Raw genomic sequence first — 17,605 nt, 5'->3', positions numbered from 1 at the left:
TTAATAAATTCTTTAGCTGCATCATTTCAATTTTGAAACTTTTATTATCATTCAGTTATAAATCTTTCTAATTTCCCATCTGATTTCTTTTTTGATCCATGATTATATTGATGTGTCTATTTTTCCCTTAAATTTTCCCCATTTTTGCTGCATGTACTTTGGGGCTATATTTTTAGGCACATGCCACATCTATGATCCATTATGTCTTTTAATGAATTACACCTTTTATAGTTATGAGATATTACTCTTTATTTCTGGTGTTACTCCTTATCTTGAAAAAAGTACTTTATCTGATCTCAGTATAGCCTCTTCAGCCATTTTATTGTTACTGTCTGCATGGTGTATATTTTTCCATACTTGTTACTTCAACTTATCTATGTCTTAAAATGTCTTTTTATGGGGGAGGAGTCAGACCTTGTGGCATGCAGGATCTTCTCCTGACCAGAGATTGAACCTGTGCCCCTCTGTAGTAGAGGGGGCAGAGTCCTAAGCAGTGGGCCACCAAGGATGTCCCCTAAAATGTCTTCTAACATCATGCAGTTGGATCATGCTTCCTCATCTTCTCTGACAATCGTGTACTTTAATATAAAAGTTTAATCCACTAATATTGAATTCATTAATTATTGATATGACCAGGTCTCCCTTTTGCTCTTTATTTTCAGTTTGTCCCATCTATTCTTTACTCATTTTTTCCTTCCTGTCCTGCCTTCTTCTGGATTAATCAAATGCTTTTAAAAATTCTGTTTTAATTTCCTCGTTAGCTTTTTAGCTATACCCCTTTGCACTACAAGTTAGTGATTCATTAAGAATTACAGTAGACATCCCTGCCTTGTCACAATCTACTTAGACTTCCTTTTGCATCACTTCAGCTTGAAGTGCATGGTTCCATTTACTTCTCCTCCAGACCTCCATGAGGTAGTTGTCATATACATTACCTCTACAGATGCTATAAACCATAACACATGTAATTCTTGCTTTAAATAGGCAGGCTTTTATTTACTTATATCTTTACCATTTCTATTACACTTTATAGATCAGATCAGAGTTTCTGTTTGGTATCATTTCCTTCTACCTCAAAGAACTTTCTTTAGTATTTCTTATACTGTAATTCTGTCAGAAATCTATACTTATCTTTATGGGAAATGTTTTTTGTTTGCCTTTAAAAAATAAAAATCTACCTTTATGCATTTTTTATTGTGATAAAATATAATCAACAGGAAGTTTACCATTTTAATCATTTTTAGGTGTTCAATTCAGTGATATTTTGTCTTCTTTTCTAAAGATTTTTTGGTTTGTTATCTATATAGAATTACAGATATATATACCTGGAATTCTCCAGGCAAGAATACTTGAGTGGGTAGCCATTCCTTTCTCCAGGAAATCTTGACCCAGGGATCGAATCCAGGACTCCTACATTGCAGGCAGATTCTTTGCCATCTGAGCCACTAGGGAAGCCCCAATATCTATCTACCTATCCCTTATTCTTGAAAGATGTTTTTTCTAGTGTTCTAATTTGATTTTTTTCCTTAGAAATTAATTTCTTTTTAAATCTTATTTTTAATTTTTAAAATTTATTTTTAATTGAAGGATAATTGCTTTACAGTAATGTGTTGGGTTTCTGCCAAACATCAACACGAATCACCATAGGTACACATATGTCCCCTCCCGGATTTTTTTTCTTTTAGAGCTTTAAAGATTTATTTTCACTGTCTTCTGGCCTCCTTTGTTTCTTATAAGAAACAGTATTTCCTTGTATGTAATGTATCATTTTTCACTGGCTGCTTTCAAAATTTTTATCTTTGGTTTTCAGCAGATTGGCAGTAATGTACCTGAGTGTGACTTTCTTTGTATTTATTCTACTTAAAGTTTGCCAAGCTTCTTCTCTTTAATAAAGTGTTCTCTTTCTTTTTAAAAAAAAATTAATTTATTTATTTGAATTGGAGGCTAATGACTTTACAATATTGTGGTGGTTTTTGCCATACATCGACATGAATCAGCCATGGGTGTACATGTGTCCCACCATCTTGAATAAAGTATTCTTTTTAAAATATTTACTTGGCTGCATCAGGTCTTAGTTGCGGCAAGTGGGCTTAGCTGCCCCGTGGCAGGTGGAATCTTCCCAGAGCAGAGATAGAACCATGTCCTCTGCACTGGCAGGCGATTCTTAATCACTGGACCACCAAGGAAGTCTCCATCTCTTATATCTGTTCTCGGCCCCTCTGAGGGGCTCCTAAGAATCCCAAATTGCTCCTCCAAGTAGTTTTGTTATTGCCTGTTTCCTTCTCTTTCTTCTTCTGTGGACCACAAGTTCCTTTATTGAGTCTCTCATTCTCAGAACTTAGCAGAGTACAGCAAACAGAATGTAACAGTGTGGTTAGAAAAGAAAAAAAAGGCAGGCAAGTAACATGACCCTTAATATACATACAGCCCAGCAGGTGCTGAAACACATCTTGAAGGTGCTTTAGGGGACAGAAGAGGAAGCAAGCATGTCTTCATCTGGGCAGTCAGGAAGCCTCAGGAAAGACAGCTCGATGATGTTGCTTGTCTTCTGATCAAAGGAAAATCCCATGAAAAAGCAGAGACTCTCTTAAAGACCCTCCCAACCCTGTGGGTCTCCACTGAAATGAAAACAATGTCTTTCTTCATGTCACTCGAAGGGATAATGAATCATCAAGCCTAGACCTGGGTGATCTATTTCTCTAACATTGCAGCCACCCGCGATTTCTTTCCATTCCTCTTGCCCATCTGGGAGCCTTTGAACATTTTCCTCCCTTACCCTAGAGTGTTTTCCTGGCCCTCTTTGACTAACCTCTGAAGAGTTTAAGGTTTCAACTTAGACGTCACTTTCTGGAGAAGAAGGAGGCTCCCTCCTCCCGTTCAGGGTGAACCCCGTTGCCACACACCCTATAGCAGCACATCCCCTTTCTAGACACTTGCCTCATTGTCTTGCCCTCTGTTAGGGTTGCTGTCTGGCGGGCTGAAATCTGTGACAGCAGGTTCCTGCCCGTGCAGAGCCTGGCACCTGGGAGGTGCTCAGAAATAGTTGTTGCTTCCATTGAATTTCAGCAGTTGCTACAACTTCCTCATTTGAAAGAGAAAAACCGAGGCACAGAAGTGGGGAAGTGAGTTTTCCAACAGTCTCATTAGTGGCCAGTATTCTTGCCTGGATAATCCCATAGATGGAGGAGCCTGGTAGGATACAGTCCACTGGGTCACAAAGAGTCCGACCCGACTCGGGGACTGAGCACGCACACATGTGTTAGTGGCAGGGCCAGACATGGCATTCGGGCTGGATAGCTGTCTCCCTGGGGTCCAGCTGAGTTGTCGTCTTGTCCTCCTTTCCTTCCAGAGTGTGTGGATGGGAACACTGTGCTTTGGGGGGAGGAGGGTTGTTTGTTCTTTCGTATTAGCTATTAAGACGTGCACAAAGGTAGAACTCTCCCAGGAACATTTTTGACTCATGGGAAAACGCACTACTTTTGAAGAGTGAAAAGTGGATGCTTTTAAAGTAATTTCCCCCTAACTTTTAAATTCGAAAACTTTCAAGCCTATAGGAAATTTGCCTGAATTGGACAATAAGCATCCAGCTATACTTCACCTAGATGAAGTTGCTAACATTTTGCACAGTGGTCCGCTTTGTCTTTCTCCCCCTGAGTGTGTGTGTACACAGACTTTCTTTTTCATAAATACACACTATATCTATGTAGATACTCTCTATGTACAAATACATTTATATTTTGCTGAACCATTTAAGTCAGTTGTAGACATATTATATTTTATCCCTGACCACTTCAGAATCCCTAAGAACAAGAGCATCCTTGTTCACACAAATGCAGCACAATATCACAATCTTACACTACTACTAGCTACTATACATCCATATTGGAACTTCCCCAGTTATCTCGATTACATCTCAAAAACTGTTTCTTTTAAAATCCAAGATCTAATCAAGAATCATGAATTGCACTTTGTGGCTATGTCTCTTTAGTCTTGTCTAATCTAGAACAGTTTTCAGACTACTTGATCTTTCATGATACTGGCAGTCTTGAAGTGTCTAGCCAGTCGTTTTGCAGAATTCCTCTAATGTGGACTTGTCCGATTGTTTCCTTATGGTTGGATTCAGATTAAACTTTTTGTTTTTTTCTGTTTTTTTCAGCAAGCTTGGCTGATGGCACGGGTGCCTTCCCATTGCAGTGCCTTCATTCCCGGTATCCTGAGCCCCGAGGACATTTACCAGCTCCCTAGACCCCTAGGGCAGCGGGGAGGCCCAGGGAGCCAGCAGGTAAATGCCAAAGCTTTGGTCTTGGCAGAGTTCACTGCCCGTGACAGCTGCTGACTTGGGGGGTGGAGCACTCCTGCAGGGGCCCCAAGGCTGAAGTGGCAACTCTCCACCAGGTGCGCTGGGTGGCCAGTGGGTCACCTGTGGCTGCAGTCACTCTCTGTTGACACAGCTACAAAGGGAACAGAAAGAGGGCTGGGGGTATGGCTGTGCCAGCGTAGTCCCACCGGAGGGAAGGGACAGCGAGAGGAGAGGGGAGCAATGACAGAGGGAAACAGAATTAAACAACAAATGTATGGCAAAACCAATACAGTATTGTAAGGTAAAATAAAGTAAAAATAAAATTAAAAAAAAAAAAGAATTAAACAACAGACCAGAAAGTGGCAGATGAAGGGGACACACACACAGCAGAGAAGGAGAGAAAAGCGGAAACAGACGGCAGCAGAGACTCCGAAGCACAGGCCTCCAGGGTGCGGGGGGGGTGGGGGGGTGGGTTGGGGGGTGGGAGGGGAGCACCAGCTACTGTTCTTCTTTAACAACTTCCCAGCCCATTTCAGAGGCCCTTCAGCTTTGGGATTTTTGGAGAGTGAAGCAAGTCTGTGTTTATCCTGGTCAGACTCAAAGGGCACCAGGGTTTCTCCCCAGGGGCCGCGTGGGGTCACCTACTCAGGCTGTACTTTTCCAAACACGGAACTTCTCCTCGGTGTCCCAGGAGCCAGAAGGCCCTGGGCCAGAAGTTTTCTGCTCAGAATGTCTCCCCTCCTTCCATGAGGCTGTCTGCAGATGGGGAAGCCTGCTCGAGACACATCTGGGGCAAAGGGGAGGAGCAGGAAAGGAGCAGACAGACCAGGGCCCAGAGAAGAGCAGCACCCTAAAAATAGCCTTCCCTCTGAGTGGGGAGGAACCCAGAATCCCAGGAGCTGCCGGCGGGTGTGACCTTCCTAACAGGCCGAAGATTTCTCACGGGAAAAGGGACTCAGAGGCAGGGAGCGGAGGGGCAGAGAGGCTGCTCGGCTCCTGGGAGGGAGCAGGGTAGAAAACGGGACCCAAGCGATAGTTCGGGCTTCCCTGGTGGCTCAGTGGTAAAGAACCCACTTGCCAGTGCAGGAGCTGTGGGTTCGACCCCTGAGTTGGGAAGATTCCCTGGAGGAGGAGATGGCAACCCACCCCAGTACTCTTGCCTGGGAAATCCCACGGACAGAGGTGCCTGGCAGGGCTACGGTTCACGGGATCGCAGAAGAGTCAGGCACAACATAGAAACTGAACAATAGCAACAGCTCTACCAAGACGAAGCTCATCCGGATGCCACTAGGGAAGGGCTCCCGGTAGAGGAACTTAACGTGGACAGAGAGGGTTTTCGGGCAATAACGTGCACTGTCTGAACTTCTCTTGGGCCGGAAGAGAAGAAAAGGGAAAGAGGGCAGTCAGGAGCCATGACCCTGATTTCAGGACTTGCAGCTGAACCCAAGCAAAGAAGCCCCTTTCTGCCCACTTTCCTTGGCCAAAGGAACACACGCAGGGCCCTGTATCTTACCAAGGAGGTTGAGGGGTGTCAAGGGGCTAGAGAGGACCTCTCGAAAACTCTCCAACCATTCACGCTGCTCCTTCTCACTGGGGCAGGTGAAGACGAACCTCCGGTAGGGGGTGACGATGGTGAGGCCAGCTTTCCAGCGGTTCCCTCGGATGCCCTTGGGTAGGTCTTCAAATACCTGGTACCCCTGTTCATTGCTCCCGAGAAACACCTGGCCCAGCTCGAAGGCATCCTGAACAGAGAGGACAGAGGTCATCAGAAGCCACACCTGGGGCAGAGGGCCACCTGCAGGCCTGAGAGCCCCCAGGTCCATCTTAGTAAGAGGGCTGTGTGTGTGTTGGGTGGGGGGTTCTGGGGATTTCAGCTAGGTGGACCCCTGAATTTAAAAGGCTCAAACTATAAAGGAAATCACATACAACCTCTGTTTAAATGAGCTTCTCTGGTGGCTCAGTGGCGAAGAACCCCCCTGCAAAGCAGAAGAGATCAGTTGGATCCCTGGGTCAGGAAGATCCCCTGGAGGAGGGCACTGCAAACCACTCCATATCCTTGCCTGGGAAATGCCATGAACAGAGGCGCCTGGCGGGCTACAGTCCATGGGGTCACAAAGAGTCAGACACGACTTAGCAACTAAACAACAACATCTGTTTAAATGATACTTAATGTTTGCGTGTGTGCATGCTAGGTGACTTCAGCCACGTTCAACTCTTTGTGACCCCATGGACTGTAGCCTGCCGGATTCCTCTGTTCATGGGATTCTCCAGGCAAGAATACTGGAGTGAGTTCCCATGCCCTTCTCTAGGAAATCTTCCCAACCCAGGGATCGAACCTGCATCTCTTAGGTCGCCTGTGTTGGTAGATGGGTTCTTTACCACTAGCACCACGTGGGAAGTCCCAAACTCAGTGTTTATGGAGCGCTAACCCTGGGAGTTGCCGATGGACAGGGAGGCCTAGCATGCTGCAGCCCATGGGGCTGCAGAGAGTCAGACACGACTGAGCGACTGAACTGGACTGAACTCTGCACTAAGTAAGTGCTTTATGTATAGTAACTCACAGAATAATCCTCAGGGCAACCTCTGAAGACGGCAGTGTTATTAAGTCACCTCCTGAGAGGAAACTGAGGCAAGGAGAACTGAGTGCTCTGCCAAAATGCCACGGGTGCACCCCTAAAAGTGGCAGGGCTGGTCCCAGGGCCCGGACAGTCAAATTCTAGAGCTCTTACTCCCAACCGTGACTCTCCACAGCCTCCATGTTGGAAGGCAGCCCTGGGGACTGGAGGACGGGGAACCCCTCCCTTGGCTACATTGGCAGCTTTTGGACACACGTGAAGGACTTCCTGAAGGTGAGGGAGAACACAGTTTCATGCACAAGGATGACTTAGAGACAACCGATGATGGGGGGTGTCTCTCGCTGGGTCTCTCCAGCCCTGTCGCATCCCCATGGTCCCCGACCAGCTCTGACCCCACCGCTGCCTGCTGGTGCTTAGCAGAGGGGCCATCAGTGACTCTTACCAGTGGGTTCTTGTAATAAAGCAGCCTGCGCTCCTGGGGATCCAGAGCAAACCACCTTTTCTTGAAAGGTTCTCTCTGCTGCAGAAGAGGGAACTTTGTATCAGGCTTGGCCGGGCGGGGGTGGGGCACAGAGGTCAGAGGGCCAGCCTGGGCCAGGACGAGGGAGCCGGTCAGACACCCCAGCGCTCGCCCCACCCCCGGGTCTCCAGCTCTGACAGCTCCAAACACCCTCCTCCACCCCAGCTTTCCCTTACAGCCTCCAGCCGCTGCCTATGTGCGTTGGAAGAAGCATTTTCCTCTTTCTCAGGCTGTGGACAAGACATCTCAGAAAAAGGAACCTGGGAAATCAGAAGTGGCTACTGCTCAGCGCTTCTGAAAGCCCTGGCCTTGGCCAAATTCTAACCTAGGTCAGGAAAGTCCCCCTAAGAGCGACAGGGGCGGTGCCACCAGCTGGTGAGGGATGAAAACCTGCAACCCTTTACCCAGCCGTCTGAGGCTTCCTTTACTGTGACTGCCTAACACTTTTCACTGTCATCTTAACAAACACTGCGTCAGCGTATTACACCTTAAAAAAAAAAAAAAGCATCGGAAAGCCGTTGCTTTGGGGTTTTTTCTTTTTTTTTTAGGGAGTTCCTCTGCTTTTCTCTGGGAGAAGGAAATGACACCCCACTCCAGTATTCTTGCCTAGGAAATCCCATGGACAGAGGAGCCTGGCAGGCTACAGTCCACGGTGTCGCAGAGTCAGACACAACTGAACGCACACACATCTGCTTGCTTCCTTCTTCCTTCTCCTCCCTTCCCTGCTTCCCTGTACCGCCCCCTCTGCACAACCCCCCACCATCTCCATCTTCTGGCTTGGAGCTTCACCCCACCAGCATCCAGGCTGGGTTGGAGATGTCCTGGGGTGGCAGGGGCCTCACTGGCATCCAAGCATAGGTACCGGAGGTGAGCTCTCTCAGACCAATCACTAGTCCTGCCTCACTTGAACGGTCCTGGTAGGGCCCCAGCTCGGAGCACACAAGTGTTCAAGAGCTGCCCCCCAAAGGAGCTGTGCTTTTCAGCTGTGCTCTCCCTTTTCAGCTGTGCTTTCCCAAGAACAGGGTCAGTTAGATGGTAAAGAGGAGAGCCACTGATGGTGATGCTGATCAAGAAGGAAGATGCCCAGTTGCAGGGAGAAGCATCTGCAGTGAGGCTGGACCACCCTCCAGCCACCCTGTCTCCACTTGGTCCTTCACCCCTGGAGCTCACAGAAGTCCATTTACTTCCGCTTCCTCCCTCCTCCCTGCCCCTGGTTCCTCATTTTCCCACCTCCCCACTTTGGCCCCACTGCCCACTGGGACTGAGGCCATGAAAGTGTCCCCCCCCCCGCCCCGGGAACATGGGATGTACCTTCGGACCAGTCTTTTCCATGAAGCCTTGTTTGAGATAGTTCCTGGTGATGAGGGGCACAAGCTGGGGGAAGAGAGACACACACTGACCCCCTGCCTCCCACCCAAGAGGCCGCACTTCCCCAGCGAACTTGGCTCCCCAACAAAGGGGGAAGTTTGCGATGGGGAAGGATGTGTACATGGTTATATCTGGTATGGACGCAACGCTAACATTTCGACAGAGCCCGGCAACAGCACCCCAGATGCCTGCAGAGCTAATCAGCACAGCTGAGTCTTGGTATAAACACTTAGGTTAAGGGTTCTTTCAGCAGTTCCAGGAGGAGGACACAGGTCAGGCTCTGAGGAGACCCTCCTGGTATCAGGGGGGGTTGGATTCGGAGTATCTACTGTGTGTCATCGGTTGGATGGCATCACCGACTCAATGGATGTGAGTTTGAGCAAGCTCCGGGAGTAGGTGATAGGCAGGGAAGCCTGGTGTGCTGCAGTCCTTGGGGTCGCAAAGAACCGGACACGACTGAGCAACTGAACTGACTGACTGACTGTGTGTCAGGCTCTGCGTGTAATTCTCAACCACCCTGTGAGGTGGCTGTTATCATTTTCATGCTCTGTATGAAGAAACAACACCTCAGAAAAGTCACTGAGGATTTTCCCGAAGACATGTCACCGGTAGGATGAACTTTCACTACCTAGAGCCAAAGGACACCAGCCAGACCCTAGTAGTAGCTCTACTGCTACTCTATGATGCTCAAGTATAAATATGCCAGAACCTTCTGATCAGGCCCTTGGCCAAGACCTGGGCATTGGCAGGGATTCTGAGCCAGGGCCATAGGAGGCAATGGCAGGGTGGATTAAGTAGAGAAAGCTCTGGACTAGGAGTCAGGAGACTTGAGTTCTAGCTCCAGGTCTGACCTCAACCAGCTGTGTTACCTTGGTAAGACCTTATACCTCTCTGGGCCTGTTTCCTTCTGTGTAATAAGGATACCGCATTATGTGATCTACAAGACTGTCCTACGCTCAGAGAAGCTTCCAGGGATTGACACTGGCCTCCTATGCTCCAGGGTTTCAAACTGGCAAGTCTAGAGCTTCAGATGAGAACAGAGCTTGGGTCGAGAGCAGGGGCAAAGGGGATGTAAGGTTTGGGAGTAGGAATGGAAGTCTGAAGGGAGAAAGTTGTGAGCGAGAAACCAAAAATATAGAGGACACCACTCCCCTTTCCCTAAAATGCATTCTGTAGGCTTTAATTCCTTCATTTGGAGCAAAGGCAAGAGTCCTAATCGCTCGGTCGTCTGAACTGAAGCCAGAGCAGGGTGAATCTAGGCCTTGAGAAGGAGAAGGAGGCCGGGAATGGGGTACTATGCCCTGCACCTTAGATGCCTTGGCTCACTGGACACATGCAGCCCTGGAGGCAGGGACTGTCCCAGCGGTGACAGATGAGTAAACGGGCTTGGAGAGGTGAGGCCACTTGCCCCGCGTAACACATCAGCTTCCCTGCCTTCGGGCCCACGCGTTTCTTTTTACAGGACCACAATCCACTGGGGTCCCCCAGGTTTCATGCGTTGGATCCCTGAGCTCGGGCAAGACTTGGGTGGTTGCTCAGAACCTCACACCCTACGTAGACATGGGGGGAAGAAAGACAGGGAGAGAGGCAGGCGGGGAGGAAACTAGGGGAGGATAAGGGGTAATGATAGTGGAGGCGGGAGGAAGAGGACATTGAGGAGGTTGACCAAAGCCCATTTCCCCCGCATGGGTCGGGCGAGTTGGAGAGCTGCCCAGACAAACAGGCGGGGCGTCTGCAATTTGTCCTCAGTGACTCCAGGCAGCAGTCAGCACCCCCACGCCACGCCCATGCAAGTGGGCATTCACCCGCTATGGCTGCTGACTCTGCAGGCCGGGAGGGCCCTGAGCCAGGCCTGGCTGGAGGAACTCGTGGAGACGTGCCGTTTCAGTGTATCCCTAGGTCTGGAGAGGACCCCTGTTCCAGACACTTAGCTCCCTGCAACCTGGGGAATTAAGGAGCACTTAGGCTTTCAAGAAGGGTCTAACAGTTGGGAATAAGAAAGTCCCAGGAATGGGACTCCTCTGGCGGTCCAGTGGCTAAGACTCTGCACTTCTACTGCAGGGGGCCCAGGCCCCATCCCTGATCAGGGAAATAATGCTCCCCATGCTGGGTGGTATGGCCGAAAAATAGTCACACGATTAACATGGTCTTTCCCCCTCCATCTCTTACAAAATCCTTCCAGAGCAGGCCTAACCCAGGGACTAGAGCACAGCACCTCAGAGTTAGAAGAGGCCCTGAAGATGACCCAGACCAAGCGCCACCGTACACACGTGGGAACAGATGCTCAGAGAGGCAGCTCCACCTGCAGTGGGCACACAGCAAGTCAGCGGCAGAGCGTCCACAAGGGCCTGGGCCTCCCGGCTCACACCCCCCGGCGCACTCTCTACAGCTTCCCCAGCCAAGCCTGAGGGATGTACATGGATGCCCCAGACCTCTGAAGACAACTGAAATGAACTTCTCAGGCTCACTGTCACCTTGGCCATGAAAGGCAGACTCTTTCTGTTAGAATGGTAATGGGAAAGATCCCACTGCCTTCCTTAAAGCAGACTAGGAAAGGGCAAAGTAGGAGATGTTCAAGTGGGAAGAACACCTTCGGATACACACTTGACCTTCCTGGGACTCGATTTCTCATCACTGGAATGGGAATAATCACCTCACCTAACTGCTGGCCACAAAGGACGATTAGATAAAAGGGATGACAAGATAAACCAGGTTCAGAAGCACGTTGTAAGCAGTGTGTGAGGGACCATTTGTGAATTGCAGTGGGAGAAGTCAGGAAGAGATGCCCAAATCCTGAGCCTTTTGACACTGTGAGTGACGGATTCCAAAGGGGAGAGTCTGATCTGCTTTTTGGAGACTGCCTTGCCGACCCCCCCGCCTCCCCAGGAGAAAGCTTTTGGTTTCCCGCTGAGGTCCCCAACCCCAAGGCTCAAGGTCTTTCCTGCAGTCAAACTGAGTCTGGCCTCTGCATGTCTTTGAGGTCAGCCAACCAGGAGCACAGGAGGTGGCAGACAGGAGCCGTGGAAGTTGGGGTCTGCATTTAGCTCACCTCAGACTCTGGGAGCTCAGGAAAGGCCATTTTTAGGTATTGGAGACGAGCTGCACGGAGGGCGTTGAACCAGTCCACTATCTCCTGCAGAGAGACATGCAAAGGACAGACAGACAGTCAATGAGACTGAGAGCCGGTGGGGGCCGGGGGGGGAGGGGCGCGGGCAGCTGAGGCTGGCAGCAGGCAGCCAGCTGGATCTTCAGGTTTGGGCACATGCACACCCCCCAGTCCTACTCGGGCTGATCCCAGGCACCTGGGAGGACGGTGCCAGAGCCCAGGGCATCACCCGAGCAAGAGGGAAACAGATCCCCAGGGCCATGGGAAAGTACCAAGGCCAACCGCACAAGAGTTATGCAGCGGCCCAGCACAGTGCTTGGCTCTTGCTAATGTGTGTATGCATCACCCGAGGATCTCATTAAAATGTAGATTTGAATTCAGTGGGTTTGGGGTGGGGCCTGAGATTCTGCATTCCTAACAAGTTCACAGATGATGAGCTGCTGGTCACTGGGAGACACGTTGAGGAGCAAAGGTCCTCAAATGTCAAAGACCAGCTTTCAGGTGGGGGCAGGTGCTCCTGGGGACACGCCATCAATACAGTGCTCATCACCTGGAGTGCAACTTAGGCCGAAGCTGGTGTGGACCTCCTGTGTCCCTCTGGGAGAGCGCCTCCCTCAGCAGTGTCCACCTGCGTCGCTCACCTGCTGAACCCATTATTCCAGCTGGTTCTGCCTCTGCTCTGCTGCTCTTCCTTCAGTCCTTACGGCAGCCAGAGTGATTTTCAAATTGCAAATCTAATTGAGTCTAGCTTAGAGTCCTCTCCACTACCCCCAGGGAAAGAGCCTTAAGTTCTTTAGTATGACTTACTTTGCCCTCTGGACTTCCCCTGACAGCTCAGACAGTAAAAAATCTGCCTGCGAATCTGCAGGAGACCCAGGTTCGATCCCTAAGTTGGGAAGATCCCCTGGAGAAGAAAATGGCAACCCACTGCAGTATTCTTGCCTGGAGAATGCCATGGACAGAGTTGGACAGGATGCAGTGACTAACACTGTCGCTTTCACTTTGCTCTCTGAGCCCTTTCCATACAAAATCATTTGCAATCGCTGCCCCCCTGTTCTTCCCTTCTTTTGGAACACTCTGCCTCACCCACCTCTCTACCCTCACCCTTGATACACCTTTTATCTAGAACATTGTATTCATCCTGAGAGTGAGTTTAGATGGAATAGATTTTTGCTCCACCCAAACCCTGATTCTATGAAAAATGCCCCACCCATTCTCAGCCGCGCACCACCCACTCACAGTTGCAGTCACACTGGCTGCTATGATCCTACCCCTTCTTGGCCACAGAAAATGGATGAGGGCTGGACCAGTACAGGGGCTGAACAGGGCTTCTCAGGTTCTATCTCACAGGAGTATGGAAGAGGAGAGGAAAGACCTGCTCAGATAGCTGCTGTGCTGCACTTGCATACAATACAATGATTGAGAAATTCATTTGAACTTGGTTTCAAAGGTATGAAACATCAGTATTTTTCTCTGTTTTAGGTCAAGCTTTGCTGGTTTAGTATTCCTAAGCTCTCTTGACCAGGGCATGAAGAACGTTATAGGGTTTCAGGCACTAAGGGAAGGGGGTCATCCCCACAGAAGACCCACCTAGGCCTTCACTTTGGAAAGACTCTTCCAGTCACAAATCCAGCCTGCATACAGTTTGGTTTGTCCTTAAGTTTTGCCTGTTTCAGTTCTCTATACATGTGTTCCTGTTTGCCACAGACTTAAGGCTGTCCACTTTACTTTTAATTTGCCCACCTGGCTCCTGCAGGCGTGAGTTTGTAGCCCCCCATTTATGCCCATCTAAGGGAGAAGCTGCGGTATCACCAGGGAGAGGAGACTGGCCAGAACCAGGTTGTCAGCTGCTCTACAGCTGGGCCAGTGGGAGGGAGACAGGTACCATAAGTGTCTGAGATCGTGGGCACCTCAGCAAAAGTCCTTTAGCAGCGATGGGCATGGAGAGGTAGCCACGGTTAGTCTGGACATGGGGCCACAGCAGTGAGCCCAGCATGGACTGAGAGCCAGGGATCTCCTCCATGTCTCCTGGACTGCACGAGTCCCAAGATTCTGGAAAAGCCAATGGAGGGAGCCGAGAAAAATGAGTGGCACTAGACTTCTTGGCAGTTTGGGGAATGAGATCCTTTCATTTAGAGAAACAAAGAAGCGAGACGTTACTTGCACTCCTGGTTTTATAGAACAATGTGTTCCTGTTAAGAGTGTATTCTCTCTCTCTCCAAACACACACAGAATCACACACATCACATTTCTTAATTCTAACCTTTCAGGAGCCCAACCATGCTTCTGTCCTTTGAAGTAAATACCCCTGTTTCTTTTCCACGCATGACCCTTTTAAGCCGGTTTGAGTGTTCTCCTTCTCAGCATACTCACACAGTTCTTAAGTAGAACCTCCCTCTTTGGATAGCCTTTTAGAGTGCCCCTCCCCCAGACTAGGCCACTTACATATCTCCTGTGTGTCTCTAGCACGGCCTCCACCGGCATCATCACACAGTATCTTCAGTGCTTATTTCCCCATCTGTCTCTTTCCCAAGACTATGAGATCCTAGAAGCCCATTCACTACACACCCCAGTGCTGTGCACGTTGCAGGGAGGGGCGCTGTAAGGATTTACTGAAAGAGTGAAGTCCTGAACACAGATATGATCAGGAACGGCTCTCAAGAGCTTGTCTTCCGCTGCCGCCACAATCGTGAACAAATAACAACAGTGACAACTAATGTTTATAATGCACTTCACAGTAATGAGGTGCATTCACATTCATGGTTCACAGCCTCTCAATCCTCAAGACCCCTCCGGGAAGTGGGTATTATCAACCATACACAAGCAGACTTGGGAGGGGAAGGGACCTGCCCTCGTAACACACAAGGGAGTGGGAGAAGCAGGGTCCCAACTTCTGACTCCACACCCCAGCTCTTCAGACCACGCCAGGAAGTCAGCCCAGACAGTGGAGAGAGCAGGAAGCCTGCTGGGAGGATGATCCACGGTCAGTATCCCAGTGCTGGGGCCTCTTGGGAAGATCCAGGCCCTGTATCTAGTTTCTGACTCCTGCTGGCAAGGGTCTTCCTCCAGCAGAGCCACATGGGGTGGTAAGACAGGTGCAGGGTTCAGGAACCATCGGCCACACGACTCTGAGCAAGTTACTTAACACACCCATGCCTCAGTGCGTGTGTGCTAAGTTGCTTCAGTCGTGTGCGACCCTTTGAGATGCTATGGACCCTAACCCGCCAGGTTCCTCTGTCCACGGGAGGCTCCAGGCGAGAATACTGGAGTGGGTTGCCGTGGCTTCCTCCAGGGGATCTTCCCGACCCAAGGACTGAAACTTCATCCCCTGCAGCTCCTGCATTGCAGGTGGATTCTTTACCGCTGAGCCACCAAGGAAGTCCCATGCCTTAGGAACATGGAGATAAAACATTTCCAGGGTTGCTTTGAAGGTTAAGAACTGATGTACAGGACTTCCCTGGCAGTCCAGTGATTAAGACTCCACGCTTCCAATGGTTCCATCTTTGGTCAGGGAATGAAGATCCCACATGCCGCACGGCGCAGGCAAATTAATTAATTAATTAATTTTTAAAAAAGGAAAGCAATGATGTATAGTGATCACCAAGAAAAGTGCCCAGCATAGAATTAATAGCAAATCACAAAACGTCAGCCCCCACCTTTGCACCTCCTCACCTCCACTTAGCATCTTTGACTCCTGCCCAGTCACATGACCCTGCCATTTAGAGCCGGCTTTTGTCTTTGCAGCTGTACTACTGGCCTGCTCTTCTCTGACGGAGCTGACTTCCTGGACCTCTGATAGTGCTTCTCAAACTTCAGCGTGCCTGAGTATCACCTAGAGATCCTGTGAACACGCAGTTTGAACTCAGCAGGTCCAGGATGGGCCCAAGACACTAGTTCTAACAAGCTCCCAGGAGATGCTCGTGCAGTTGGTGCCGGACCACACACTGCGAAGGGAGGCCATGGGATGCACTGCTGTGTGAGCTTCGACTCATCCCTCCTCTCATATCTGGAATCTCTGGCTGCACCTGATTTGCCACCTCTGGGCATAGTCCCGTCTGCTAATCGGACGGCCCTTGGTGGCTGTGCACCATCCAGACACACCCCTGGTCCCCACCTGGTTCCTCTCTCTCCCAGATCTCGCTCTGCCTTAACTTCTGCTCTGTCCCGACCAGAAGTGACAGCAGGGACTTCCCTGACGGTTTGGTGGTTAGGACTCGGTGCTGTCATTGCCGTGGGCCCGAGTTTGATCCCTGGTTGGGGAACTAAGATCCCACAAGCCACACAGTGTGGCCAAACACAGAAAAGTGACAACAGATGAAAGCGAACAGCAGCGGCATGTCTCAAGAGGCTGCTGCGCCAGGGAGCCAGGGAGCTGCGTCTGCAAGGCTGCTGAGCTGGAGGCTGGAGAGGCAACGCCATCCTCTCACCTTCCCATTCTCGTGGTACACAAAGAGGTTCCGAACGTGGCCGTCTCTCCGGTAGGTGATCTGCAGCCCGTGGGGGTTCCCAATCTTCTCTGTCTGGAAGGTGGCATTCAAGTCCTTGATGCTGATGACAGCTTTGGGGTCTTTACCCTAAAAGAGAGGAATCGGATAGTCAGGATGCCTACAGTCAGTGGAGTGACTTCTCCTCACCTTCGCCATCAAGCCTTAAACCAAACATGACCAATTCGGAACTCCACATAGGTTTTTTAATGTTCTTGCTCTAATATCAAGATCCACAGATATTCTACCATTCTCTATATCCAGCCATTCCACTAATACTACTACTACTAAGTTGCTTCAGTCGTGTCCGACTCTATGCGACCCCATAGACGGCAGCCCACCAGGCTCCCCCATCCCTGGGATTCTCCAGGCAAGAACACTGGAGTGGGTTGCCATTTCCTTCTCCAACGCATGAAAGTGAAAAGTGAAAGGGAAGTTGCTCAGTCATGTCCAACTCTTAGCGACCCCATGGACTACAGCCCACCAGGCTCCTCTGTCCATGGGATTTCCCAGGCAAGAGTACTGGAGTGGGGTGCCATTGCCTTCTCCGAGCCATTCCACTAATCCTGCTTAATCAGTTGGCTTCTCTGAGCTGGAAGGGGGCTTGGAAAGACCGTAACTTGGCCTTTTTCAAGTTTTTCAGCCATAGAACTTTTTCTAAAATAAATCATTAGGATTTCCCTTAGCGGTCCAATGGTTAGGACTCCACACTTCTGCTGTAGGGGCCACGGGTTCAGTTCCTGGTCAGGGAACTAAGATCCTTCATGCTGTGCAACCAAAAGAAAAAAAAAAAGAATTTATAATGAATATCCATGGAAACCAATCAAATGAAACAGATAAACCAATAAAAGCAGGGGTGGGCCTCAAAGCGTGCCTTCCAACACTATACTCTGTTCTCAGGATCTGAACACATTTTGAGCACTCCTTGATGCTAAGAAGGCAGAGGGAAAACAAATGTTTCCTTTCATAACTGAAGAGAGGAAAAACAATGATACCAACAATATAGTCCCATAGTAGCTGTAGCTGTAGTCACATGTAGATATTAAAATGAATTAAAATTAGGACTTCAGGGACTTCCCTGGTGGTCCGGTGGCTAAGACTCAGTGCTTCCAATGCAAGGGGCCCAGGTTTGACCCCTGGTCAAGGATTGAGATTCCATAGCTGCACGAAGTTCCTGCACACCACAATGGAGACCAAAGATCCTGAGTGCTGCAACTAAGACCCATCACAGCCAAATAAATAGTTTTTTTT

The 17,605-nt window shown here is 49.6% G+C and overlaps 1 protein-coding gene across 2 annotated transcripts in view; it reads right to left on the bottom strand.

The window, feature by feature from the left end:
- Positions 1–2,275: 2,275 nt before the first annotated feature.
- Positions 2,276–17,605, bottom strand: part of ADAP2 (ArfGAP with dual PH domains 2) — a 30,149-nt gene continuing 14,819 nt past the window's right edge. Inside the window, exons 6-11 of one of the 2 annotated variants that reach the window (XM_040244002.1) lie at positions 16,298–16,444; positions 11,814–11,897; positions 8,708–8,770; positions 7,319–7,396; positions 5,814–6,042; positions 2,276–4,451 (exon numbers count right to left, since the gene is read on the bottom strand). In XM_040244002.1, the coding sequence (XP_040099936.1) occupies positions 4,417–4,451; positions 5,814–6,042; positions 7,319–7,396; positions 8,708–8,770; positions 11,814–11,897; positions 16,298–16,444 (636 nt within the window). In that variant the 3' untranslated portion in view covers positions 2,276–4,416. The remainder of the gene's footprint in view (positions 4,452–5,813; positions 6,043–7,318; positions 7,397–8,707; positions 8,771–11,813; positions 11,898–16,297; positions 16,445–17,605) is intronic. The other variant, XM_040244003.1, reaches the window with a different exon arrangement.

Source organism: Oryx dammah, unplaced genomic scaffold (genome assembly GCF_014754425.2).
Source record: "Oryx dammah isolate SB20612 unplaced genomic scaffold, SCBI_Odam_1.1 HiC_scaffold_8, whole genome shotgun sequence".
In the NCBI taxonomy this organism is placed as follows: domain Eukaryota; kingdom Metazoa; phylum Chordata; class Mammalia; order Artiodactyla; family Bovidae; genus Oryx; species Oryx dammah.
This window is presented reverse-complemented; position numbering and strand designations above follow the sequence as displayed.